Genomic DNA, 27219 nt, shown 5'->3' with positions numbered 1-27219 from the left:
CCAGATTGCCTCTAACTACCAATTTGCTCTCTAACTAAAGTCAATTGTTTTCCCAGGTTTACCTAGCTGGCTCAGCTAGGGAAGGATCGATCACACTAACAAAATGTATATAAAGGGGGTTTATTAAACTAAACAGGGATAATGGTTTTGGAAGGGGAATTAGGGAGTGCCTCATCTCCAACCTACCCAGAATTTAACCTTAGCCTTTCTAAATATACCTTAACTTAACTCACTGCACTAATAGAAGATAATGTCCACAGGACCCAGATTCTCACAAACCCCAGAATCCCTGGTTAAGTCCAACTGCAGTATCAAGATGTAGGGTCCAGGAAGGGAGGAGGTTCACACCCATTCACAACTGTCCACCAGAGTGAAGGGGAACCTTCATTCAACCTTTAAAAGATAATCCAAAGTCCTTGGCAGCTCCCAAATTGGTTTCTTCAGGGAGACCCTTTGACACACAGCCTCTCAGTCTGACACCCAGCTTGAGAGAGTTTCCCAACTGTCTTAGAATACTGACCCAGTCAGTTCTGTGGAATCCTGGTTCTGCCACATCCCAGGCTGCCAGTCTGCTTTGCTATGCCCTGCTAGAAATCTCTTCCTACAGAGGGCACCACTCATATGGTTATTCTCTGTCTTTTTTGAAATTATTTTGATTATTGTTCTCAGGGAAATTCTCCATCACCATCAAGTTAAGACAAAAGATCCCAACCCCAAAATTACATAGCCATTAGCAAGTAGAAGAAGCCTTCTGGATCATGGACACGTTAAAGTCTCTACCACTACCACCAACTGCCAACTATGTCCCAGCGATATAGTCTGCGTCCCATTAGACCAACTGCTTGGCTTTGCCCTCCCCTCCTCATCCCCAAGGAAGACAATGCTAATATACATGGGAGCCAGACAGTAACTTGCCTTTAGTTCTGCTATTGTAGCCTGTTCTCCAGTAGCCAGAGGTACTGAAGAATCAGGGGAAAAAAAGAAAGTTCTCAAAGGCTCATGCTCTGACTCCATCAAATGCTTTAATATTAGAAATTGAGATGATGTTAGGATTGGAGGTGACACTACCCACTGCCTTGGACCACTGGGGCTTTCCTCTAAACGTCAGCATAAAACCTCCTTTGTGTAAGCTCCTTGACAGAAAGAAATAGCCAACATTTTTTTCAATTTGTATTCCCTTTCTTAACACAGTAATTTTGAACAAAGGAGGTAAAAACAAGTTGATTTGATTTACTCATTCTTTTTCTAGGAGTTGTACATACAACAGACTTCCCTTCCTAATTAAATCATGAGCTGGAAGCGACTTCATAAAGTTCCTTTTTCTACCAGAGTCCATCCACATGTTGTATCTATGGCAGATGCACACAAGAAGCTTGAAATGCCAGTTTTTTGAAGACAAGAACAGTCTCATTTTTGTCTAGAACACGTGTTCTATCCTCCAGAACGTATAAGGACAGAGCTGGGCACGTAGGGAAAGCTCAATAAACACATTATGAAATGATCACCAAGAAGCAGCTGAGCAGTCATCAGACTGATGGATCCTACTGGGAAAAAAGGGGATGTGACACCATGCAGTAAAAGGGAGATCTCAAATAGAAATGAGGAGAAACATGGTGAATTGTCAAGTTTCAAAGGATAAAATGGAGTGGGTGGATCTTTGAGGCACAGAGATTTTGACATAAATACATGTTTCCATTTCCCTTTCAGTGCTCATAGTAGCAAATGGATGGCACCTTCACTCACTGTCTCTTGCTTGGATGTTCATTCAAATGTCCGTGTATTGGGCCTTCTTTAGCTGTTAAATATAGAGGATACAAACCCTACAAACAACCCAAGATAACAAGGTGCATGAACTGGGAATTCAGATGAATACATATGTGTGTGGCAGTACACACACACACACACACACACACACACATATATACATATGTATTATATGTACATACGTATGCAGATTCAGTTTTGCTTTGTAGAAAATGAAATCTTCATTCAATTAGTGTCCCCATAGGCTGGACCAAGGAAAGCTAATTTCTATTATTGTCTTACTCTAATGTCATGTTAAAACAGGTATGGACCTTTGAGAGCAGATAGATTAAGACCCATGTGTGAATGGGTCAGCCCAAAGGCCATTTCAGTGTCACTGGATGCTCCCCCCAACAATGACCTTTCCCATTCACTTCATCATTGAATACACTGAGGGAAAATTTGGCCACTCAGCTTCCTTGAATAATACAGGTTATAGGTCCCCATTGGACACTTAACAATATAATTTACATACTTGCAAAAATGAAAATGCAAAGAGCAGTCTGTGGAGAAACATTTCTTGAGGACTTCACAAACGATCACAAAGGACAGGGTGTCCTGTGGTTTTTGCTAACTCAACATGTCCAAAAGTTAAATCATTATCTTTCCCCCAACTCCTCTCAGGTACGGTCAGTGGCTCTCCAATCAGTCAATGAGATTTTCAGCCTCTGGAATACACCCAACTCCTCATTCCTACAGATGTGGTGTCTAGTAGTTGTTTGCAGGATTTGTCATTTCTGCCTTCCCAACATTTCTTGTACTCATTCTCTTCTTTCCATTCACACAACCACCATATTGGGTCAGCCTCTCTTTATCTCCTGTCTGGATTATGCCTCCATCTTAGAAGAAGTCTTCTTGCTCCAGTCCTCTCTCTTCTGTGCTCTATCATTCAGCTGTCACGGTATATTTTTTTTCCTAAAATCTAGCTTTGCCCTATGTCATACCTCCCCAATCACAATTTTCTGCTATTTCATAACCAAATATAAAGCCATCTGTTTGGCATTTAAAGTTCTTCATAATAGAGTACCATCCTAATTTCCCATCTTCTTACACCTCACCCCCATTGTGCACTCTAGGATTTGTCTATGCTCTCCTATTTGTGATTTGAAACATGAGATATTCCATCTCCACACTTCCAAACCTTTTCCTGGCTTCCTCCATGGAATGCTGGCCTCTTTGCCTTTTTATTTGTTTTCCAGTTTTCCAGCCTTAGTTCAAAAGCCCCTTGCCCAGCAGGCTTTTCCACTCCCTACCCTCCAGCTGCTAGTAGCTACCCCTCTGAGACTTCTGAGATCATCATTCGTCCTTCTTCTAACTCTACCCGGGCTCCTAAGCCTAATTGCATTTCTTACCCAAATGTGATAGGAAATCCTGCTTCTCGTATACGCACACTCACATATTATATGGACTTCTCCTTCTTTGTATCTCCCACTAGAGTGGCCTTTTTTCCCCTGGTTTGTGCAGGACTTGGCACAGTGCCTGGGTCATGGTCAAGTCTTTACAAATGCTTTTGGACTGACTGAGCAACCAAGAGCATTTACATGACTCTCCCAGTGTTTGAGTGGTCAAAGGATATGAGCCAACAGTCATCAAAAGAGGAGCCACAAACTATTAACAGAATGAAACACTAGAGCAGGTCATGAATAATAAAAGAAATGGAAACCACAGCAAAGTGGGATTGCACCTCATACAGCCCGAATCATGGCAAAGGTGACAAAAATATAGGAACGGTCAGTGTTGCAGAAGGTTGAGAAATAAACTACCCTTTGAACGGAGTGGGGAATTGGTCCAGATAGTCTCCAAAACAACTTAGCATTAGCATGAAAAATGATCAAAATCTCTGGACTCTTCGACCAACAGATACCACAGCTAAATACATACGTGGAGACAGTTAAAACCAGAAAGAAAGAGTTTACATCCACCAAAATGCACATAATGGCATTTTTGCAAGTTTGTGTGATACATTTTTTGATTGTGGATGGACAAATAAATGTAGGGCAAAAATGTAGGCAGTTCCAATACTCAATAGTCCGAATGACTGGTAATTCTAGGGGCGGTTGTAAAAAACAAATGAGATTAATATATGTGAGATGCATGATAAATCTTCTAGCATTCTAAATATTATATTATTCAAGTAACATTATTGTACCATGAAGAATTAAAAGAAGAATCAGAAGACTTCTCTTAATGATAGCAAAGAGAAGGAAGCAGAATTTGTTGTCCAGTCATTTCACTTGTGTCTAAAATCATTGTGAGACCACTTGACATTTTCTTGGCAAAGCTATTATAGTGATGTGTCATTTCCTTTTCCAGCTTATTTTGAAGATGAGGAAACTGAGGCAAACAGGGTTAAATGATTTGCCCAGGGTATCACAGCTAGTAAATGTAGGAGACAAGATTTGAATTAGGGTCTTCCTGACTCCAAGTCTGAAGTCCTATCCACTGCACCATCTATCTACCCCCTGGACTCAACTAAGAAAACATCATACCTAATGACTACTGTAATTGAAATGAAAATAGGAAAGAGAGACCAATGAACAACAACCTCAAATACTGTATTCTAATGACCAAGCTTTTCCTTGGTGAAGAGATGAAAAGATTTAACTCTCTCTCTTTTAGGCAACACATGTTATATCTTTTCATACAATATATTTCATCTCTCATCTCTATGCTTTTGGGCTATCTCGCATTCCTTTTTAATTCCATTTCTTAAAATCTCTGGTTTCCTTCGAGATTTAGCTCAAGTCCCAACTTTGGTAGGAGGTCTACTCTGATTCCCCAGCTAGGGGATGGGACTTTTTGAGACTACTTTCTATTTAGTCTGTAGGTTTCTGGTAATACCTGAGGATTGATCTATTTGTCTCCCACATTAGAATGGAAGTTCCTAGAGAGCAGGGTCTGTTTTTGTTGAGTTGAGTTGGGTTTGGGACTTGGCATCCCCACTGTGGGTCAGCACATAATTTGTCTTAAATAGATAGTGAAGAAAATGTTGTTGATCAACTCTAGTAACCATGGTGCTCTATCCATTTTGCCAAATACTGGCTCAATCATCAACTCCCTGTCGTGAGTAAATCTGCCAAGGAAATCCAAATGGGTGACTAGGGACCTAAATGCTCTCCAGAGGCAAGGAGAAAATTCTTTGAAACATGAAATAAAGGAGTAAAACTCAGGCTAAGGACCTGCCATTTTGAGGAAGGTCCCTATCAGAACTCTTTCTGGCCAAAATGATGAGGAAAAACATTTCAGACATCTCTGATCACAACACATTCTCCCCAAATAGATCAGATTATACTGGGGGTTGGATCAATAAGGCAGTTACTGAGTCGTCTTTGGAATCCTCATTGACACCTACAATAGTATTTCACACACATAACATCCTAAGAAAACTTGTTGAATGCAGAATCAGGGACACCAAGAACCACCACTTTACTTCCACCAAATGCAGACACATACTGTACTGGAGGTTTCCCAGGATCCTCACATAGCCCAGACGTCAGCCACAATGCAGATTTCCTCTTAACTGTCATCTGTCTGACTTAGCACTGCCACAATTAAACTTCTGACATTTGAGAATAGCATTTATAATCTGTTCACAAAAAACTGTCATTTTGACATCCTCTCTTTCCTTCCCTCTGCCCTCCCGCAAAACACTTTCATTTTGAATGGGAAAATCATGGTGAAAAAATCATATTGTTATCTATGCTGGATTTTGACAATTGGGATCATAGCCTTAGAGTGAAAAAACACTTAAAGGGTCATTTAATATTACAGTTCCTAGTCCACTGACCTCAGAACTCAGAGAGATGAAATTTATTACAAGGAATCTGCAAATTCACATGAATATCAAACATTGCATTTGGAGAAAGTCTCCAAGAACAGCAAAAGAGCACTCCTCATTCAGTGACTCCGTACACTCTAAATACCAAACGCAACTTCCAAAGAAAGAATCAATACTAAGGTTCATTCAACTGTAAGTAGTTGTGGGTTTTTTCCAAAAAGTGTATAGTAGATGCTGTTGTGGTTAATAAAAGAAGACCTCATTTAAAATATGACTAAATTCACAGGTAGTGAGGAATGATGAGGACCCGTGGTCATCTGAGTTCTCTCAACCCATTTAATAAAATAAGAGGTACAGGAAACAGACAAAAAAGTGAAGGTTTTCTCCTCTTTCAGACTGTGAAGTGGTCCACATGCCCTTTACATAGGTACCAAATAGGCCTTTAATCTCTGACTTACTAGGGCAATTGAAGTGTAAATAAGCATCTCTCTTAAGATCTGGGAAGAAGTCCTTTAATCAATTTAATGGAATTATAGTGTGTTAGATTTAAAATAGTTGAGGTCTTAAACTGTAGTGATTAAAATAGTGGAAGATATAAATTGTGATAGATATAAGAGTGGGTGAGTAAATTTGACCGCAGAAATACGTTTCACTACAGTGTCTTGGTTTTTAAATCAAATATAAGGTGGTCACCAGGGAAATATTCCCAATTATTCAAATACCCAAGTCAACTGGGTTTATAGAGATTTTAATTAATACAAATGTGGAATTAAAGAAAAGAGAGAAAGAGAGAAAAAGGAAATAAGTATGAAGGGCCTTAAGCCAACATGGCCTAGACCTGAGTCTTAAGAGAGAGAGATCAGTCAGTCAGTCTTTTAACACTCACCACAAGGTCTATCTAAGCAAGGATTCTAGTGACACCAGGCCAGCTCCATCTCAGCTGACTTCACCAGAAAGAGTTCCAGTCAGAGTCCTCCTTAAAGAGACTTCCAGCCAGAGTCTGTTCCAAAGGGCCTCTCTCCAGAGCCTCCAGAGGGACAGAGTCCCCTCAGAGGAGCTCCAGCAAGATCTCCCTAGAGATTGTCCTCCAAGAGCTTCCCTTCTCCAGAGCCTCTCTCAAGAGATTCTTCCCAAGCGATCCTCATCGGAGATCCTCCAAAAGGATTGTCTTTTTCCTCAAGAGATTCTGCTTCTTATATAGGAGATTTTTCTCCTATGTCACCTCCCCTAAGTCCTTACATCTACCAATCACTGTAGACGTTTTCCAAAGGACTGCCCATCTGAATTCTTGCTAAGTCAACAACTCTCCTCAGTAAGTCTGAATCAGAAAAAATGCTGCTGTGTTGACTAATCTCCTCAGTAAGTCTGAACCAGTGAAAACACAGCTGAGTCAACTAATCCCATTAAGAGAAAACTTGCCTGACCCTTTTAGGTACCTAGCATCTCATTGTATCAATTCTAAAAAGCAGGCATGGCTCAAAGAACTCCTTGCCTTATTATAAGCATGGGTCCAAGTACTTTCATTGTTTAGCAAGGAGTTTTCTCACCTAAAGCAGTCTTAAGTATGGGTGGCGTAGAGGTCCTCCCATAGCAAGGAGTTTTCTCATCAAAATGGGGAATGTTCCCAGTCCAATGGGGAAATTTTTAACATTCACAAGTCTGAGAAATTTCAAGGTTTACAAGTGTGACTAGTTGTTGAATAGCTAAAGGCTCAAGAATGCTCCCAGGCTGATAAAAAAGGAAGGTGGCTAACTCTATAATCATTTAGAATTAGAAAAAATGGGAATAATAGTATTTTTATGTGTTTTAAACTTTGCAAAGTTTAACCCATTTTATTCTCACCATAGCCCTACAAGGTATCATCATACCCATTTTATAGACAACTAGTAATCTAAGGCAGAGGTTAAGTGTCTTTCTCATGGTCACATAGCTAGGCTAGATTGAAATTCAGGTCTTCCTAACCCCAAGTTCATCACACTTACCTGCTATACCAATAAGCACAGTAGATTGAGAGAGACATCTCAGGCATTAAATATGGAAGGGAAACTGAGTTTTTTAGAGGGAACAATTCTTTTTAAAAAAACCCTTACCTTTCACCTTAGAATCAATACAATAAGTATTGATTCCAAGGAAGAAGAGTGGTAAGGGTTAGGCAATGAGGGTTAAGTGACTTGCCCAGGGTCACACAGCTGGGAAGTGTCTAAAGCCAGATTTAAACTGTAAAGGATAATTTTAGCATTGTGACCTAAACTATATTAATTATTGGTCCCCATGGATATCCCAAATAACAAAAAAAAATTTACCCAGGTTAGTCTGGAAATTTATGGTGATTTAATTAATATAGTGGAAAGAAATTTAAGAAGAAGGTAGAAGGAAAGGGTATAGGATTTCTCCCGCCTGGTTTGTGCCAGGCAGGAAGATTAGAGGCTCCAGAAGGTAAGCTTTGGAGAGTAAAAGAGGAAGGAATCAGCCTGAACTCCAAAAGGGCTAAGCCAAGATGCCTGAACCTGAATTAGCTCAAGGGCAAACTCACTGCCAAAACCCAGACAAATACCTACCACCATGCCAAGATGTCAGAATGCTTAACATGCTGCCAGCCAGAGACACCTCTCCAGGAAAAGAGGTCAAAGAGAGGAAATGATGTGCCCTATATAAATGGTTTTACTTCACTTTCTTGCGTCTCATCTGTATCAATGATAGCTTAGCTTGACTTAGGACAGCCCGGGGGTCTGTCTGCTGTTTCTACACATGTCTTTTGAAGGCCATTTTCTCAGACACTTAATCCTTGAGTATGGTGCAGACATTCCTGACCTTGTTAAACTAAGTAGGGTGGAGCAATGTAGAGTTCCCAAGACCTGATTCTGTTAGACCAAGTACCTCCATTGTTACTAATCAGGAAATAGCTAAATCAAATCTTCTAAAGCACAGTCTGAGTAGGGTGGAGTAGTTTTAAAATTCACAGAACCTAGGACCTCCCATCTCTAGCCCTGGCTCTCAATCCACTGAACTACCCAGCTGTCCCCAAGAACCATTCTTCATATTTTCCCCTTATGCTTTTCCCAACTTCTATGTGTCTTCTTCCTTCTGAACTTTTCCAAAGCATTTATCATTTGGTCATCTTTTCCACTCCCATGGTATCACTGACATACTGCATACAGATGGCTCCCTAATCTTTATGTCCAGCTCTTATTTTTGTTTTTGTTTTTTCCCCCCCTTGGCTCTAGCCCTATGTCATGAATCGCTTCTTGGACATTTGCAACTGAATAGCCCACAGAGATTTCAAACAGAACATTTGTCCAAAACAGAACACACACACACACACACACACACACACACACACACACACACAAGTGTGTGTGTATGTGAGTGTGTATATATATTTTCATATTTTTTAAAAAGTTTGGACATGGTGATCTCTTTCAACATCTTTATTTCGTCAATGAGGAAATTGAAAAGAGAATGAATTCAGCAACTTCTCTAAAGCCACACAGATAATAAGCATCAGAGCCTGGTTTAAATCTCATCTCAAATCATCTCAAGTTCGAATCCATGCCACTCTGTGTGTTTAAGTTTCCAGGTATAGATGATTTCCATACCTCACTAAATGGAATGTTAAGCCTTCTATCTACAGGAATGTTGCCCTGACCGAGTTTTAGAAGGGAATGGATTTTCAATTGGTTTTCCAGGAAGAGCTCAGGAAGGGTTTACAATAACCCACATTTGTAATACTTCTAAAAGTTCTGCATTTCCAGTCTTCTGTACCTGGATTAAGGATGCTGCCGGTACAACAAAGAAAAAGTCTGTTGCCTCAGATTTGGGTCTGAGGAGGAGTAAGTTACATTTTTGCCTCTTTTTAAATACCATGTTCAAGTAAAGAAAATGTGATTACATCAACACTAAGGAGGAAAAATCTGGGATCTGGGAATATGATCTAATGATAACTCCCCAAATAATCAATCACTATAGAACTATTTTTGTAAGAATGACTGTATTTTTCATTTTCCAAGTCTGCCCCACATATGCACTCAGGGAACACAGACTCCCCAGGAGGCATAGCCAATGTCTTAGCAAGGAATTGATATTCAGCAAGATGGACTAAAAGCTGTGAGAGCAAAGACCTTTCTTCTTCTAGAGGACACAGCATTTCACCAAGCTTTACTGCAACTGACCCTACACATCAACAGAAGGGAGCTGAGCTGATCTGGGAGGGAAGGAAAGGAGGAGGGAGGGCAAGAGTTGTTCGTGTTTGTTGCTCAGCTCTTGGAAATCATTCTTCTATGCTTGTACTTTTAGTGAATGAGACATTACCTACTACTGTAAATGCTCACAAATGTTCTTTATGTGCCACCTATGTGGGAGAGAAGCTCAGCTTTCTATGCCCTGTTTTAAAGGCTGCCTGGTACAATAAAGACAATGCTGGATTTCGAATCACAGAGGATCAATTCAATCCTAAATGAGCTACTTACTAACCATAGCACCTTAGGCAAAATACTAAAAGAAATCAGCCTCCATTTTCTTATCTATAAAATGGAGGAACAGATGGACTAGATGACCTCTGAGATCCCTTCTAGTTCTAAATCTGCGACCCCCAAATTGCATTTTCAATGTGTCAGGAGAGGAAAATTCACTCTGGCTGACTGGAGAGAATTCTACTGGATGAAGATAAAGTTCTCACTGGGGACAGAATTGTTACAGGATTTTTAACAGAAAAAAATGGGCTTAAGTTTTCACATAGAATAGTGTTATAAGACAAGATTAGGCAGTCGATAGATCACTGATCCTAGAGAGTCAGGAAGATCTGAATTCAAATATAGTCTCAGACATCTACTAGCTGTGTGACATTTGTCCTTGCCTGCCCTCAGTTTCCTCCTCTATAAAATGAACTAGAAAAGAAAATGGGAAATCACTTCTATAGCTTTGCCAGGAAAACCCCAAATGGGGTCATAATAATTGGTATACAACTTAATAGGAATGTTTTGATGAATTAGGAAATGGATAATTGGGAAAATAGGAAAAAACTCTAGTTTTTACCATATTCATTTTTTTGCATTGTTTAGGACTATTCTTTGATAAATCACCCCTATCAAGGGAATTAACATTGCTTAAGTTCTTTGGAAACCTTAAAATTCTATATAAAATGTCTTCTAACAGTGTAATTATTATGTTAATACTTGAATTTCTTTAATACTGTTACCATTAATATTAATTAGTTTTTATTACTATCATGAACATAATAAAAAGCTCAGTGGCCATTACCAAAACAACAACTTTATATCTAAAGTTGTCACCAGGCAATAGTTGCATTTAATTAAAAAAACTAAACAAACAAACAACTACAAGTAAGAAAACAGGAATTCTCCCAGATTAGTGCAGTGAAGAGAGTTAGAAAGAACTGTATTCACATACTGACCAGGTGATTCAGACCAAGTGACTTAATCTCTTTGTGCCTCAGCTTCCTTATCTATAAAATAAGGGACATGAAACCAGATGGTTGTTGGAAGGAAGGAAGGAAGGAAGGAAGGAAGGAAGGAAGGAAGGAAGGAAGGAAGGAAGGAAGGAAGGAAGGAAGGGAGGGAGGGAGGGAGGGAGGGAGAGAGGGAGGAAGGAAGGAAGGAAGGAAGGAAGGGAGGGAGGGAGGGAGGGAGGGAGGGAGGGAGAGAGGGAGAGAGGAAGGAAGGAAGGAAGGAAGGAAGGAAGGAAGGAAGGAAGGAAGGAAGGAAGGAAGGAAGGAAGGAAGGAAGGAAGGAAGGAAGGAAGGAAGGAAGGAAGGAAGGAAGGAAGGAAGGAAGGAAGGAAGGAAGGAAGGAAGGAAGGAAGGAAGGAAAGGGGCAGGAGGAGAGGGAAGAAGGGAGGCAGGAGGAGAAGATAGAAAGGGAAATGGACAAAGGAAAGGCAATGGATATAAACCTAAACATCCCATGTGAACAGAAGCTTATCATATTATTTCCCTGTTACTGTCTTTTAAACATGGAGATGGACTCATTGATTTAAATTTTTATCAGAAGACTAATTGTTCTTACTGTAGTCACTGTTCTCGTCCTTGGTTCCATCAATTGTCCCATCTGGGTGCATCTGCAGGAAATATCCCTGCTGGCTGAATAACCTTGTCACAATTCCTTTCAGCTGGGGTTCTGCAAAACAAAATCAAATGGTTATTCATGCTTTTTTATTTAAAAAAAAAAAAAGATGATAAAATACGTCCACAAGTTGTCAAAAGGTATCCTGCATAAATTGTGCATCCCTTAACCAGCTTACTGATGCACAATTCAAAAGTATTCAGGAAAAAGAGTAACTAAAAAATATTCTTGCTTTTCTCTTTAAAGAGAAAATCAGAGTACTTTGTGACCATCAACCAAATGTAAATAAGTGAAAGCTAATTACTACTCCTTAAGTATTTAAGAAAATGCAAAGAATCTTTTAAAAAATTCTCTTCTGGTCTGTCCCAGCTATGCAGCTCAAAGATATGGTTTGGATTTACAATTCTATTTCAGCCATAGAATGGGATGGAATCTCCACACACACCCCACACTCCCCCATGGTTTGCTTAGATAGCATGAGCAGCTGGCATTGTGCTTGACCCTGAGCACTTTATAAATACTTGTTCCTAACTGCTTAGTAGTATATGAGCAGGGTCTTTGGAGCAGTATGCCAATGCAACCTAGAATTCTCTTTATTGACCAAAGTGGCCACAATCCAATAGCCTTTTCTGCAGAAGACGTCATTGGGTGTGCTTCAGATGCCAATGTTGAACCTTTGGAAATAAGACCATAGCAGAAGCACAGTTTAGTTAATTTTGATGATTGCTGTTAATTTTTGGTATCCTGAGCAAAAACACCATGCCTGACAATGCAAATCCTCAATAAGGGCTTTTGGTTTTTGAATGATTGCAATATATTTCTCTCTCTCAGGGGATCTGGGGAATTAATGGATTGGGCTATTGTATACCCTGTTAGATAAAGCTGCTTTCTTTTTTAATCCCTTACTTTCTATTTTAGAATGAATACTAAGTGTTGGTGCCAAGGCAGAAAAGCAACAAGGGCTAGGTAACAGAGGTCAGGTAATTTGCCCAGGATTATACAGGCAGGAAATATCTGAGTTCAGATTTGAACCCAGGACTACACATTTCCAGGCCTTGCTCTCTATCTACTGATCCACCAAGCTGTCCCCCAAGTGTATTTTCTTCTTAACTCTCCCCTTTTCCAAAGTTACCTATTTTTATGGAACATAAAAACACTTCCAGGCTATTTCTTTTACATTCTTTTCCCAGAAAATCTTCCAAAGCTCTGCTTTCCTCCAACCACAAGGTCACCTCTGTAATTTTAGCCCCCATCACCTCTCTAGGACAGTGTTGCAGTAACTTCTTAATTGAGCTTCAACTTTTGGGTTCTTCCCTCCCCAAATCTTCAACAAAAATCCCAAAACAATGTGTCTATGGTACAGCCTCCAGTCCCATGCTCCAAAGCTTCCTTCTTATCTATAGCCTAAAATATCAATTCTTTACGGCAGGCATCTCAGACCTTTGGTGCTTTGGCTTCAGACTCCTTTTTCCTTTGGCATACTGCTCCCCATTTATGCATTCAATCCCCAGACAAACTAAATCACCATGTGATCTCTGATCTCTGCATTTAGCTTCTCTTTGTATTGATTTGAACAAGCTGAGTGCCAAGCATGGAATGCACTCTCTTCTCATTTGCTTCTAAGTCTCTATCTTCATTCAAGGTTCGATTCACGTTATCACCTCTGTGATATCCCTCTAGTTATTGTTACTGCCTCTCTTTCTTCAAAATCATACCTAGCTCTTTATTTGTATCCAAATGTTGGGTCTCCCCATTAGATGGTAACCTCCTGGAGAGCAGGACTTCATTTGACTTGTATCTTCAGCCAAGCCAAATGCCTTGTCAGCTACAGGCTCCTTATACATGTCTGCTGGATTGCAAGTTTTGCAATAATATCATTTTTCCTAATCATTTAGGAAATGTCTCTTTAAGAGAACCTGTTTCTATTGGTCTTGTGTTCATCCATAAACAGCTAGATAATGTGGGAGAACCATCCATGTTACTCCATTCCAAGAGAAGATGTGTGTTAGGTGGGGAGGAAACATTCAGGGAGACCAAGGAAGCCAATTTATGGGAGGGCTTGGGGGGAGGAGGCCCAAATCAGCTGTGACTGGAATCACTGAAGGAACATTCACATCAGGGAGATCACAGATGCCCCAAAAAATGCTGCTTCCCTGCGATATTAGGATATTATATGGTGTTGGAAAATACTGTTTGCTTTTTTCCAGACTCCGTATATTCATCAAAATAGTGCTCCTGTCATGGGAAGTTCTCATACAAGTGCTCTGGGAATTACAGCTAGTAACTCCTGTTAATGCTAATGAGAGGTGAGCTCCGGCTCCCTTGAGCATCAGAGCTAGAAGAGCCCCCAAAGACAAAGCGAGCTAATCCAAATTCTGAAGGTATTATGTTGTGGAAGTTTCAAAGGAGAAAAGAATATGTACTGAACAAATGGCCTCAATGTGGTTTGTACCCGTGATTAAGTATGTGTGTGTGTATGTCACTTGTATGTGTTTGCCGAGCAGTAAATATTTATTAAGCACCTACTATGTGCCAGGATTTTTTGGCACCCCACTAACGATTCCTTTTAATAAACATTTATTAAGCATCTACAATTTACAAAAGATTCTTCCAAGTGCTGGAGAAACAAAGGCAAAAATATATTCTATATAAATTCTTACATACCACTTAATAGTTTTTTTCCTAAAAATTTCCCAGGGATTAAAATAAGTTGAAGAGGTGGAGTGGAGGAAGAGAGGATGGATCCATATTCACTACGGATGCAAAAAGAGGCAAAAGGCAGTTCCTGCTCTCAAGGAGCTCACAATCTAAGGGGAGAGACAACATGCAAACAAATATGCATCATGCAAACAAGGTATAGACAGGCTAACCATGAAATAATGAACAGAAGCAAGGCACTGGAGCTGAAACGGGTTGGGAAAGTCTTCCTATAAAAAATGGAGTTTTACTTGGAACCCAAATAAAATCAGGGAAGACCTAAGACAGAGGTAAGGAGAAAGAGCATTCCGGACATGGGGGAGAGCTAGACAAAATGCTTGGAGATGATAGATGGGATATCTTGTTTGTGGAACACCAAGGGCACCAGTGTCACCGGACTGAAGAAAAGTGGCGAGGAGCAAGATATAAGAAGGCTGGAAAGTCAGAAGGCAGGTGAGATTATGAAGGGCATTGAATGCCAAACAAAGGATTTTGTATGTAATAGTGGATGTGATAAGGAGCCACTGGAGTCTATTTGAGGCTGGGGGACATGATTGATTCTGTGCTTTAAGAATGGAGGCTGAATGGAGGAATGGTTGGGGTGAGGAGAGATTTGGGATGGGCAGAGTCACCAGTAGCTATTGCAATAGTCTAAGTGTGAGGGGATGAGGGTCAGGGCAATGTCAGAGGAAAGACGGGGATATATTCGAGAGATGCTGCAGAGGTGATACGGGCTGATCTTGGCACTAGATTGAGTATGGTGGCTGAGGGATAGTGGAGCCTAACATGACTCCTAGCTTATGGGCTTAAAGGGCTTGGAGGAGGTGATGTGGTGTTGCCATCCGCTCTAATACAGGGTAAGGCGGAGGTGAGGGAGGCTTTAGAGGGGAAGATAATGAGTTGTGCATCCAAGTCAAAATGTCTCACAGGCAGTAGGAGATTGGAAGTCAGCAGAGCCATTGGGGCAGGGAACATAGATGGGAGAATCATCAACGGAGAAAGAGTCATTAAACCAGTGAGAGCTGACAAGATCACCTGGGGAAGTAGGCTAGGAGAAGAGAGAAGGCCCAGGACAGAACCCCATGGGACACTGAGAGTGAACATGCATGTGCCAGGCACGAATACTGTGTCATAGTACATGTGTGTTTATACTCCATTCTAGTACATGTGTGTGTGGTGTGTGTGTTATGTTGTTTCTGGCATGTACGTGTATACAATATAAGTAAAGCAATTTCACAATACAGGTCTGGAAGACTATTTGTTTCCATTCTATCCAGATATTTCTTTAGAATAAGTCTGTTTTAATGTTTAAAAGATCCTTATTGGTTAATTGATTAATTCTCAGAACTGTCAGAAAATTATATAGCAAAGGGGGCAGCTGGATAGCTCAGTGGATGGAGAGCCAGGCCTAGAGACAGGAGGTCCTGGGTTCAAATCTGGCCTCAGACCCTTCCCAGCTGTGTGACCCTGGGCAAGTCACTTGACCCCCATGGCCTAGCCCTTATCACTCTTCTGCCTTGGAGCCAATACACAGTATTGACTCCAAGACGGAAGGTCAGGGTTTAAAAAAAAAAGAAAAGAAAATTATACAGCACGTTTGGCCTGCCTCCCTTGACTTGTTATGACACTCACTGGCTATCCAGGGATGAAGGAAAAGGAAGCCAAGGAAGAATAAAAAAGATTCTTGGTATCCTGATTCATAGAGTTTAGGCAAAGTGAAATGTCATGAGCTGAAAAATGGAAATGATCCTGGGGGCAGGTAAGGACATTCTTACTAGGGGTTGGGAAATAGAAGAATGAATCTCAAAAACAAGTCTTCTTCTGGGACATCATGTGGAGAGCGGACACAGTACTGACCCAGAGAGAGAACAAGCATGTGTGGATCAGGCCTCCCAAAGCCTCAGAGCCATGAAATGGGTTAGTCTGCTCAGAGACCCACAACATGGCACTATCCTGCAGCTGACAATTCCAGGGGAAACCAGAGTCTGAGCTATTTGGGATTGGTTGGCTTATTTATGGATAGATTCCTTTAGGGCATCGGGATGGACGCTTATGCCCCAACATCTAGAAGGCATTTAATAAATGCCTGTGGAATGAGAAGAGACCAAGATTCGGATTTAATTACCTGATCTACTGAAAGTCTTCTAGAATAAACTGACTTGGCAAGAAAGGGTCCCTGAAGAATTCAGAGGAGAAGAGAAACAAGCCCAGATCTGCCTGAGATGCTTCAACATGATGTATTGTCCACAATGGTTTAATTTTCTGCATTAAGCCAATGAGGAACTTTAAGGTCACAACTCTTATCCCTGAATAACAAAAGCATACATGATACGCTTCCAAAAAATATTCCAAGCAGAAATCATGGACAGTAGCTGTCGAGTATAGATTGGGCCAAAGAGAAGCAACAACATTAGACTTCTTCCATTTGGTCTCAGACAGCAGAGCCAAGAGCCTCTGGTGGACGGGTAATCTCAAAGAAAACATTTAACCTTGATGAAAGTCAAAAAGTGGGGTGTGGCCACTTCTGACAGTGTCCAATTGGTCCTACTGTCTCTTTGGTCAAAAGTAAACTCCTCTGGCTTTAAAGCCCACCACCACCTATTTATATACAAGTTCTCCAGTCTTCTCCTCCTCCATTGCCCTCCCCAAACTTACTGAACACCATGGGCCAGCCAAACTGGATTTCAAGTCACTTCTTATTCTTGATACACTCTGCTTCCATGCTTCTATACTACGTCGATTCTGTCATCTCACTTCTATTTCTTATAATAATCCCACATCTACACAAAGTCTTTCCTGATTTCTTCAGTCACTAGTGTCCTTTTCCAAGTTATCTTGAACTTAATTTGTCAGTAAACACACACAGAGTGTGGCCCGATGCAGTGGAAAGGATTTTAATTTAGAATCAATGGTTGTTGCTATTCGGTTGTTTTCAATCATTTCCATCTCTTTGTGACCCCTTTTAGGGTTTTCTTTTCTTTTTTTTTTAAACCCTTACCTTCCATCTTGGAGTCAACACTGTGTATTGGTTCCACGGCAAAAGAGTGGTAAGGGCTAGGCAATGGAGGTCAAGGGACTTGCCCAGGGTCACATGGCTGGGAAGTATCTGAAGTCAAATTTGAATTTAGGACCTCCCATCTCTAGGCCTGGCTCTCAATCCACTGAGCCACCCAGCTGCCCCCTTGAGGGTTTTCTTGACAAAGATATTGGAATGGTTTACCACATCATTCTCCAGTTCATTTTTTTTTTCAGATGAAGAAACTAAGGCAAACAGAGGTAAGTGACTTCCCCAGGGTCACATAGCTAGTAATTATTTTAACGTCAAATTTTTTTCTAAACCCTTACCTTCTGTCAATACTTTGTATTGGCTCCAAGGCAGAAGAGTGGTTAAGGGCCAGGCAATGAGGATTAAGTGACTTGCCCAGGGTCACACAGCTAGGAAGTGTCTGAGGCCAGATTTGAACCTAGGACCTCCCATCTCTAGGCCTGACTCTCAATCCATTGAGCCATTTAGCTACCCCCTAAGGTCAAATTTGAATTCCAAAAGATGTCTTCCTGAATCCAGGTTCAGCACCCTATCCACTGTGCTACCTAGCCTAACCTCAGTTCAAATTCTACTTGTGCCTTTACTACTCATATGACCATAGGTAAGTCAATCTAGATGGTCCTCAAGCTACTTTGGTACAATGAGAAGGGGCTGGCTTAAAGGATCACTAAAGTTCCTTCAATCCTACATCTAGGATTCTAGGATCCTTATACATAGCTAAAAGAACAAGAAACAATCCAAAGGATTCATGAAAAGATCTGCTATCCACCTCTAGATAGATGGTGATGAACTAAGAGTACAGATTAAAGCAGTTTTCTCTCTCTTTTCTTTCTTTTTTCTTCAGGGGACACATGGCCAGTGCAGAAATTGTTTTCTATAAGACTACACATGCTTTTGCTTTGTTTTTCTTTCCATCTCATTGGATGAAGAAGGGGGAATGGGGGAATTTGGAACTAAAAGAACCCCTGTGCTTCAAAAAACAAAGAAAAGAAATTTAAAAGAAAAAAGAATGAGGGATATTTAGCTTGAAGAGATTTGGTTTGGGGGAGGGAGCAGAATGTAATAGTTGTCTTCCAATAATAATAATAATAATAATAATCATGTCTTCTGGTAATCCTGAAAGAGTCAGGAACCCAGGAAGTGAATCATGAGATGACTGGGTAGATGTCAAAGAGATGCACACTTTGGATTAATGAAAGGGGGGGGGGAGAACTCCCCAACAATTTGAGATTTCCCAGGAGGAAAGCATAACCCAAAGACAACGTCTCCAGCAGGGCATGGAAAGGCACCAAACTGTAGAGCTAGGAAGGGCAGCAGCAAGATCACATTGTCCCATTGTCAAAGTACACAAAGAAACTTGTTCCAGGGATCTAACTAAGAGCTTGAGGGTATTGGGGAGGAATGCACTATCCAGAGGAGGCAGGTGTGATCTGAAGAGTTGTTTGGCTAGTTTGTTATATCAGAATAAAATGTAACCATCTCTTGAGCAAATGTCAACAACTAGCATTTATTTGGCACCAATGAAGCAATCAAATTAATGGCATTATAAAAGGGGAGGAGGAGAGTCAACAATAAAGGGACGTCCCTGTCTTTAAGAGCCCAATTGGTCAGTCTGGATGTCCTCCATCAGGGATGCCCAAAGGAGAATCCTTCAGGAAAAGCAGATGCCGTGTAAGGTTTCTTTCTACAAGTCCAGAAATCTGGAAAGCAATTATAGCCATGCCACCATGGGATGGCCGCTGGCCGACAATTCCTCTTTCTTCCTTCCGTGAGATTTCTGACTTCATGATTGGAAAACAATGAAAATAAAAGGACTTTGTCTGGAGGCTCTTGTTGGGAAAAGGCAGGTTAATTAGGGACAGGAACCTTCCTGAAGTGTCTCCCTCTGTAATGCCTCGCAGGGCGCTGCAGAGGAGCTGTCTGCTTGCTGTGTGATCCCTGGCTGATGCACACACTAGTAGAGATGAATGTTGCCTGCCACATCTAAGATCGCCAAAGCTGCTGGAGCAGGCGCTGCTTCTGCTTCTGCTCTGAGACGTTTCAGAAAGGTTCTGGGAGGCTGGGTGGGAGGCAGAGCACAGAAGCCTGTGGGACCCAATCCCCCTCCAAACAGGGAAGGCTGGGAAATACCTGCACAAAAGAAATCTGAGCAGCCTGTTAGCAGGGCTTCTGGGTCTATCACACAGGCAGGCTCCCTAAAAAAGACTTGGGGTTTAGGCAGGTGAAGAGCTGGCAGTCTGGCTGTTCTCAGTCCTGGACTTTGCCCAGAATTCCCTGCAGGCTGGGGGCAGGGGTGGACCAGGAGGCCAGAGAAGTGACAGCCTAGACAATGAACTGAAGAAAGGGAGGAGTTGCCCAGAGAGGCTGGCCTGCCCAATTATATGATTGAACAGCCTTAGAGTTAGCACACTGGGATGCCTTCAGTTGGCCATTTCCTTTCTTGGGACTGAAAATCCTGAGTCTTCTCTAGCCTGAGGGCTCCCTGACAGCCGAGCAAGCTGCCCCTACACAAAACAAACCCAATGTCTGTCTTGAGCGGAAAGCACACCTCCAGAGTCTGTTCTGCTGAACCACTTTGCAGAAGATGGTGAGAACGCCATGAAAGAGTGGATGCTGGGTGGCCCTGGGGGCTGGGGGGAGGGGCAGCAGCAGGTCCTCTCTTGGACCACCCAAGACTGTCAAAGGGGCTTCCTCAAGGCTGCTGAAGCCATCTTTGAGGCTGGGCTGCTGTTGTGGTTGTTTTGGTGGCCTTTTGTCTTCCTAGAATACTTCGGGTCTGCTGCTCTCCTTCCTCTCCTGATTTATCTCCGCTCACTCGGTGCTGCGCCAAGCTGATAGCAACAGCGCTGGCCCTTACCAACTCCATTTTCTCCAAAGCTCGCTTCACAATGAATCAAACGACCTTGACAAATGACAAGCTCTGGACTACCTGCAGAGAAGCGATGCCTTTGTGTGGAGGGAAAGCGGCAGGCAAGCAAGGCAAGCCTGAGCTAAGGGAGAGCGGGCACATAACTCAGGAGGCAAAGAGGCTCATGGGGCCGATCAGCAAGCTAAGCGGGAAGTCAGAGCACCCATTGCCTACTGTCTTTCTCAAGCCGAAGGTCCAAGCCAGGGTTACATCTTTCTCCATGATGCCCGGACCTCCCATAACCCTCCCTCTATGCCCAAATATGCCCATAAACACACAGACCCCTTGCTTTCTGGGTCCAATCCAATAGGGAAACAGCGACTGAGGCTAGTTCCAACCATTCCCAGCACTGAAGCTACGGCCCTTGTTACACGTGTCCTCAGACTGCCACATACTGTTTGCTGACTAATAAGGTCTAAAACAACCACAGGGTTCCAACTTCGTTGGGCACAAAGGGCCCTCGGGCTACTCAAAATCATTCCAGTTCACAAGAATTCTTACCCACCAATTGGAAAGGACGTCTAACGCTCCCTAACCAACCAATCAGCCGACTCACCAATTTCTCAATCAATCAATCAGCAGATGGCCTGGATCTTGAATGATGAGCATTTTCTAACCAAAAAAACAACAATGAGTCATAGCACAATTTGACCCTCCTGGTTCCAATGGGAAACCAAAAGAAGCCTCAGCTCACAGAGCTGCTATGTAGAAGATGACGCAAAACAGGGTTATGTCTTTTCTTCTTTATCATTCTCGGGAAAAGACATCTGTTTGTTTTGTTCTTGTTGTCGTTGTTGAACATGAAGGACCGCTCCACAGTTCCTTTCTCAGAACACTGCCCTTGTAGCTCTCGTGCCCAGAAGACTTCGTTCAAACAAGCAATCTTCCAAATCTCAGACCTTCCAGGGGGCTGTGAAGACAAAGACTAAAAGGAGCCTATTCCTGGCCACCTCCTACTCTAGGTAAGCCCTTCTTCACTGGCCAGTTTGTTAGCTCTCTCTCCCTTCTGGAAACTCTTTGTGGTGTTCTGTACACTATGACATTGACTTTTCTAGAGATGTGATGTATCTTCATAACCAAAAGAGAGTCCATGGAGAAGGGGAAGAGAATAAGCATTTGTATAGTTCCTACTATGTTCCAGGCACTATGGATGAATTTCAGAACATATGTGAACTTGGATGAGGAAAAATACATATTTATCTTCACTAACCTCTTATTGAAATCTAGTTTTTTCTCCAATTATCAATATAGACAACAAACATGATAGTAAGAATGGATTTCTAGGTGTCACTGGAATACCAAAGGGACTGGGGACACCCCAGAGAGTTGGGAACCTCTCCACTAGATGGTTTCTTTAAGGAACTTCCAGCTTCTCATCGATCATTCTATGAATTGAATTGAACCCTGAAAGAGAATAAGTTCAAGTAGTATCTCAATTTTCTAGGGGACACCGAGGCACCAAGAAGGTATAGGATTTATTCAAAGTCCCACAATCAGTGAGTGTTAAAGCCAGGACATAAATTTAGGACTCAGTCACTGTATAAATGGACTAGAGGGCAAAGCAATATGAAGGCATGTTCTAACCCTAACGCCACCATGCAGTAGCTGGACAAGCTTTGGCATGTCACTTAATAAGCTGGGCCCGCTGCCTTAGTTACAGAAGAAGGAGGTTGGGTTTTGATGGCATCGAAATCAAACTGAGTATTTCCAGCACCCCAAGTAACAAATAGCAAAGAGGAGACATTTAGTTCTATGATAACATTGATGTTAAGAGATGAACTCTTAAGATACTGATTCCAAAGCCTGGAAGACCAGAGAAAGAAAACTACAGACCAATCTCCTTAATGAATACAGATGCAAAAACCTTAAATAGAATGCTAGCAGAAAGACTCCAGCAAGTGATCGTGATGATTATTCACTATGATCAGGTGAGATTTACACCAAGGATCAAAGGATGGTTTAATATTAGAAACCAACAGAATCACATGATTATCTCAATAGTCACAGAAAAAGCCTTTGACAAAATACAACATCCATTCCTATTGAAAATTCTATAAAGCATAGGAATAGAAGGGCCTTTCCTAAAAACAATAAACAGTATATATCTAAAACCATCAGCAAGCATCATCTGCAATGGGGATAAACTCAAAGCCTTCCCACTAAGATCAGGAGTGAAACAAGGATGCCCATTATCACCTCTACTATTTGACATTGTACTAGATACACTAGCAGTAGCAATTAGAGAAGAAAAAGAAATTGAAGGCATTAAAATTGGCAATGAGGAGACCAAGCTGTCAGTATTTGCAAATGTCTCCTTAGAGAATCCCAGAGAATGAACTAAAAGACTAGTGGAAATAATGAACAACTTTAGCAAAGTTGCAGAGTACAAGATAAACCCAAATAAATCATCAGCATTTCTATATATTTCCAATAAAACTCAGCAGCAAGAGTTAGAAAGAGAAACTTCATTCAGAATGACTCTAGACAATATAAAGTATTTAGGAATCTATCTGCCAAGACAAACACAAGAATTATATGAACACAACTACAAAACACTTCACACAATTAAACCTAGATCTAAGTAATTGGAAAAACATTAACTGCTCATGGGTAGGATGAGCTAATATAGTAAAAATAACAATCCTAACCAAACTAATCTACTTATTCAGTGCCATACCTATCAAACCACCAAGAAACTTTTTTGTAGAATTAGAAAAAATAGTAACAAAGTTCATCTGGAAGAAAAAAAGACCAAAAATATCAAGGGAAATAATGAAAAAAAAATGTGAAGGATGGGGCCTAGCAGTACCAGATCTTAAACTGTATTATAAAGCATCAGTCATCAAAACAATATGGTACGGGCTAAGAGACAGAAGAGGGATCTATGGAATAGATTAGAGGTAAATGACTTCAGCAAGCTGGTGTTCAATAAACCCAAAGATCCCAGCTTTTGGGACAAGAACTCTCTATTTGACAAAAACTACTGGAAAAATAGGAAAATCATATGGGAAAAATTAGGTTTAAACCAACATCTTACACCCTATACCAAGATAAATTAAAAATATATAAATAACTTAAATAAAAAGAGTGAAATCATAAATAAATTAGGTAAACATAGAATAGTATAGCTGTCAGATCTGTGAGAAAGGAAGGAATTTAAGACCAAGGAAGAGATAGAGAACATTACAAAATGTAAAATAAGTGACATGATTATATCAAATTAAAAAGGTGTTGCACAAAAAAAACCCAACAACAATGTAACCAAAATTAAGAAGAAAGCAACAAATAGAAAATACTTTTATAACAAAACTCTCTGACAAATGTTTAATTTCTCAAATATATAAGGAACTAAGTCAAATTTACAAAAAAGCAATCAATTCCAAAATTGAAAAATGGTCTAGGAACATGAATAGCCGGTTTTCACATGAAGAAATCAAAAGTATTAATAAGCACATGAAAAGGTATTTTAAATCCCTCCTGATAAGAGAAATGCAAATTAAAACAACATTGAGATACCACCTCACAACAAACAGACTGACCAATATGGCAGCAGAGGAAAATGATAAATGTTGGAGGAGATGTGGCAAAATTGGGACACTAATGCATTGCTGGTGGAGTTGTGAATTAGTCCCACCATTCTAGAGGACAATTTGGAATTATGTGCAAAGGACTTTAAAAGACTGCCTGCCCTTTGATCCAGCCATAGCACTGCTGGTTTGTACCCTAAAGAGATAATAAGGAAAAAGTCTTGTACAAGAACATTCATAGCTGCGCTCTTTGTGGTGGCCAAAACTTGGAAAATGAGGGGATGCCCTTCAATTGGGGAATGACTGAACACAGTGTGGTATCTGTTGGGGATGGAATACTATTGTGCTCAAAGGAATAATGAAGTGGAGGGATTCCATGTGAACTGGAAAGACGTCCAGGAAGTGATGCAGAGTGAGAGGAGCAGAACCAGGAGAACATTGTGCACAGAGACTGCTACACTGTGGTACAAATGAATGTAACTGACTTCTCAACTAGCAGTAATGCAGTGACCCAGGACAATTCTGAGGAATTTATGAGAAAGATGCTTTCCACATCCAGAGAAAGAACTGTGGGAAAAGAAACACAGAATAAAAATATATGATTGATCATGTGGTTCGATGGGAATGTGATTGAGGTTTTGATGTTAAAGTATTGCTCTACTGCAAATATGATTAACATGGAAATAGGTTTTGAACAATGATACCTGTATAACCCTGTGGAACTGCTTGTCAGCTCTGGGAGGGGGGAGGGAAGGAGGAGGCAAAATCATGAATCATGTAACCATGGGAAAATATTCCAAAGAAATCAAAAAAGAGAGAGATGAACAATGAGCAAGTGACCCTCTGTTTCACTGACTATTCTCTCTGGATAACACTAATTCTTTCTAATGGCCAGTCTTCCTTTTCCTTAGCACCCACTTCACCATCCTGGACACTTTCTTCTCCAAGAGTTCATTCAAGCCTGTCTACATTGTGGGGCCCAAACCTAAACCCAAATACCTGACATGTTCCCTGAGGAGGGCAGAGGGCCATAGGGAGATTCTTTTCCTAGATCTGGAGTCTGAACTACTCAGAGAATTCTAAGGATGATGAAAGATCTTCCTTTGTGACCTTCAGGTAGAGATGACTACTCCCTCATGGCTGGTCCCTTAAGCTGATTTAGAATGCCTTTTCAGTGCTTTCTTGGTGGTTATTATAAAACTTGGCAGATATGTGTGCATGACTTAGAATAATGACATTTTGACTAAAAGTTAAGGTTTGTGACTTTCTGGGCATTTCTGGCCTTGGGTACCTGGTGGTGGTGCGTCACTTTTCCCATGCCTCTCAAGTGGTTCCTCCTCACTATCCTTTGAATCATAGAATTCTAGTTTAAGGACATTTCTAAACTTGGATGCATCTGTGGAAAGGTTATGCAGGATGAAGAAGCCAGAATGAGCTCCTGTGACTGCTTTAGTAGAGATAGCCACCACCACCACCCGCCCCCACAGAGTTTAGACCAACATCTTATACCCACCCACTCACTTAATAAGCTGGACCTGCTGCCTTCTTTACAGAATAAGGTGGTTGGGTTTTGATGGAATCCAAATCAAACTAAGTGTTTCCAGCTCCCCATGTAACAAATAGCAAAGAGGAGAAAGAACTGGAAAGTCCACATGAATTAGCTTTCCATGACCAATCCAGTGGGGGTGGGGAGGGAAAGGTAATATCTAGAGCTCTCTGGGAAATTCCAGAAGCTAGTGATCCCAGCAAGAGACCTGGAATGATTCAACCAGTGACAAAGAGGCAGCTGCATGTGTATCGTGGAAAGCTTTTAGAGAAATGAGCTCACTTTTTTGACATCATACTAGTTCACTTTTCTGGGTCTCAATTTCTCATTTGAAAGATGAAGTAATAAAGTAGGTGGGGTGGGGCTATGGATACACTCATCTACAAGTTAAGAAGCTTCCAAAAGCAAGAAAGGATTGTCAAGGTCCATTCGGTGACTAGATGATTCTTTTTTTTTTTAAACCCTTAGCTTCCACCCTAGAATCAATATTCTGTATTGGTTCCCAGGCAGAAGGGTTGTAAGGGCTAGGCAATGGGGGCTTAAGCCTCTTGCCCAGGGTCTCACAGCTAGAAAGTGTCAAAGACCAGATTTGAATCCAGGACCTCTCATCTCTGTGCCCGGCGCTCAATCTAATGAGCCAGCTAGCTGCCTCTTGAATAGATAATTCTTAATAATTATGTTAAAGTCAGAAAGCTGAAGAGGCACTAGAGAGGCTGACTGTGCTGTTTTTGGAGGGAGGTAAGTCAGAAGAAGCAATTTGTGTCATATGTAAATCCTGTCCTAGGGTCAGAAATACCAAGGAACCTAAATCTACCACCCAGGGTGAAGAGCTGGTGCTGGAGGTCAAAGTTAGAACGTAAGAAGCTTTCCAATGTAGATTTACTCTTGATAAATCAATCTCTGAAAACCCTGAGCCCTGAAAGAGCTGGGCACGTTGAATTTACATCTTTGAGACTCTTAAACCTTTTTTCTTAAAACAATAACAAAGGAAAAGCAAATGACTTTTCTCACTTGAATTATATATATATGTGTGTATATATGTATATATATATATATATGTATATACATATTCCAGCAGCATCAAGATCACAATATGATAGATGAACAATGCAAACAAAGCGATTCCTCCTCCCTGAAGGGGGCTTCTCTGTTGTGAAATTGGGCGCTTGTCCATGAGTGAATGAACAGCTAATTAGGGAAAGGTTCCAACAAAACTGTTCGCTCCTCAGGCCAGGCTAAATCCCTAAGTAAGTGAGAATGGGTCTAGAGCATCAGAATCAGGGCTCGGGGTAATAGTCCACCTGTATGAAGAGGACCAGAGAAACTCCAAAGACAACAACTAGCAAGATTTCTTTGTCCAAAGCCTTGAAAAGGTCCAGCAACGTCTGGCAGACCCTGTTCCTCCACAGCTACAGAGGAAAGGTAAGACTATCCCAGGCTGGACGTGGGATTTGTTTCTCCCTTTCACTGAGGCTGGGTTCACCCCTGCCACCCTTTGATGATTCGGCTTCATGTCTGAATTCCCCGATCCCTGATTAGGAGGAGATGGCAGCGCCCCCATCCAGTCCAACCCACACATAAGTAAGCATCCCTTGTGCGGATCCTGAGAAGTTCCCCAAACCAGCCGTGGCTTGCTAGATGGTCTTCTCTGAAGAGGAATCTATTTCTTGTCTGAGCAATCCATTCTAGAGCTGTACAGTTCCTAAATTTTAGGAAGTTCTTTCTGACGTTAGACTCTTTGCATCTTTCAAGTTATTGATTCTCTCTCTGAATTCAGATAAGAAAGAACAAATCTACCTCCTTCTCCACATGACCTTTTGTCAAACACTTAAGAAGG

The 27219-nt window shown here is 41.3% G+C and overlaps 1 protein-coding gene across 5 annotated transcripts in view; it reads right to left on the bottom strand.

The window, feature by feature from the left end:
* FGF12 (fibroblast growth factor 12) overlaps nucleotides 1–27219 on the bottom strand; it is a 578750-nt gene that overhangs the window by 181355 nt on the left and 370176 nt on the right. For all 5 annotated transcript variants that reach the window (XM_007502452.3, XM_056808685.1, XM_007502450.2 and 2 more), the window contains one exon: nucleotides 11602–11712. In XM_007502452.3, the coding sequence (XP_007502514.1) occupies nucleotides 11602–11712 (111 nt within the window). The remainder of the gene's footprint in view (nucleotides 1–11601; nucleotides 11713–27219) is intronic.

Source organism: Monodelphis domestica, chromosome 8, assembly GCF_027887165.1.
Source record: "Monodelphis domestica isolate mMonDom1 chromosome 8, mMonDom1.pri, whole genome shotgun sequence".
NCBI lineage: Eukaryota > Metazoa > Chordata > Mammalia > Didelphimorphia > Didelphidae > Monodelphis > Monodelphis domestica.
This window is presented reverse-complemented; position numbering and strand designations above follow the sequence as displayed.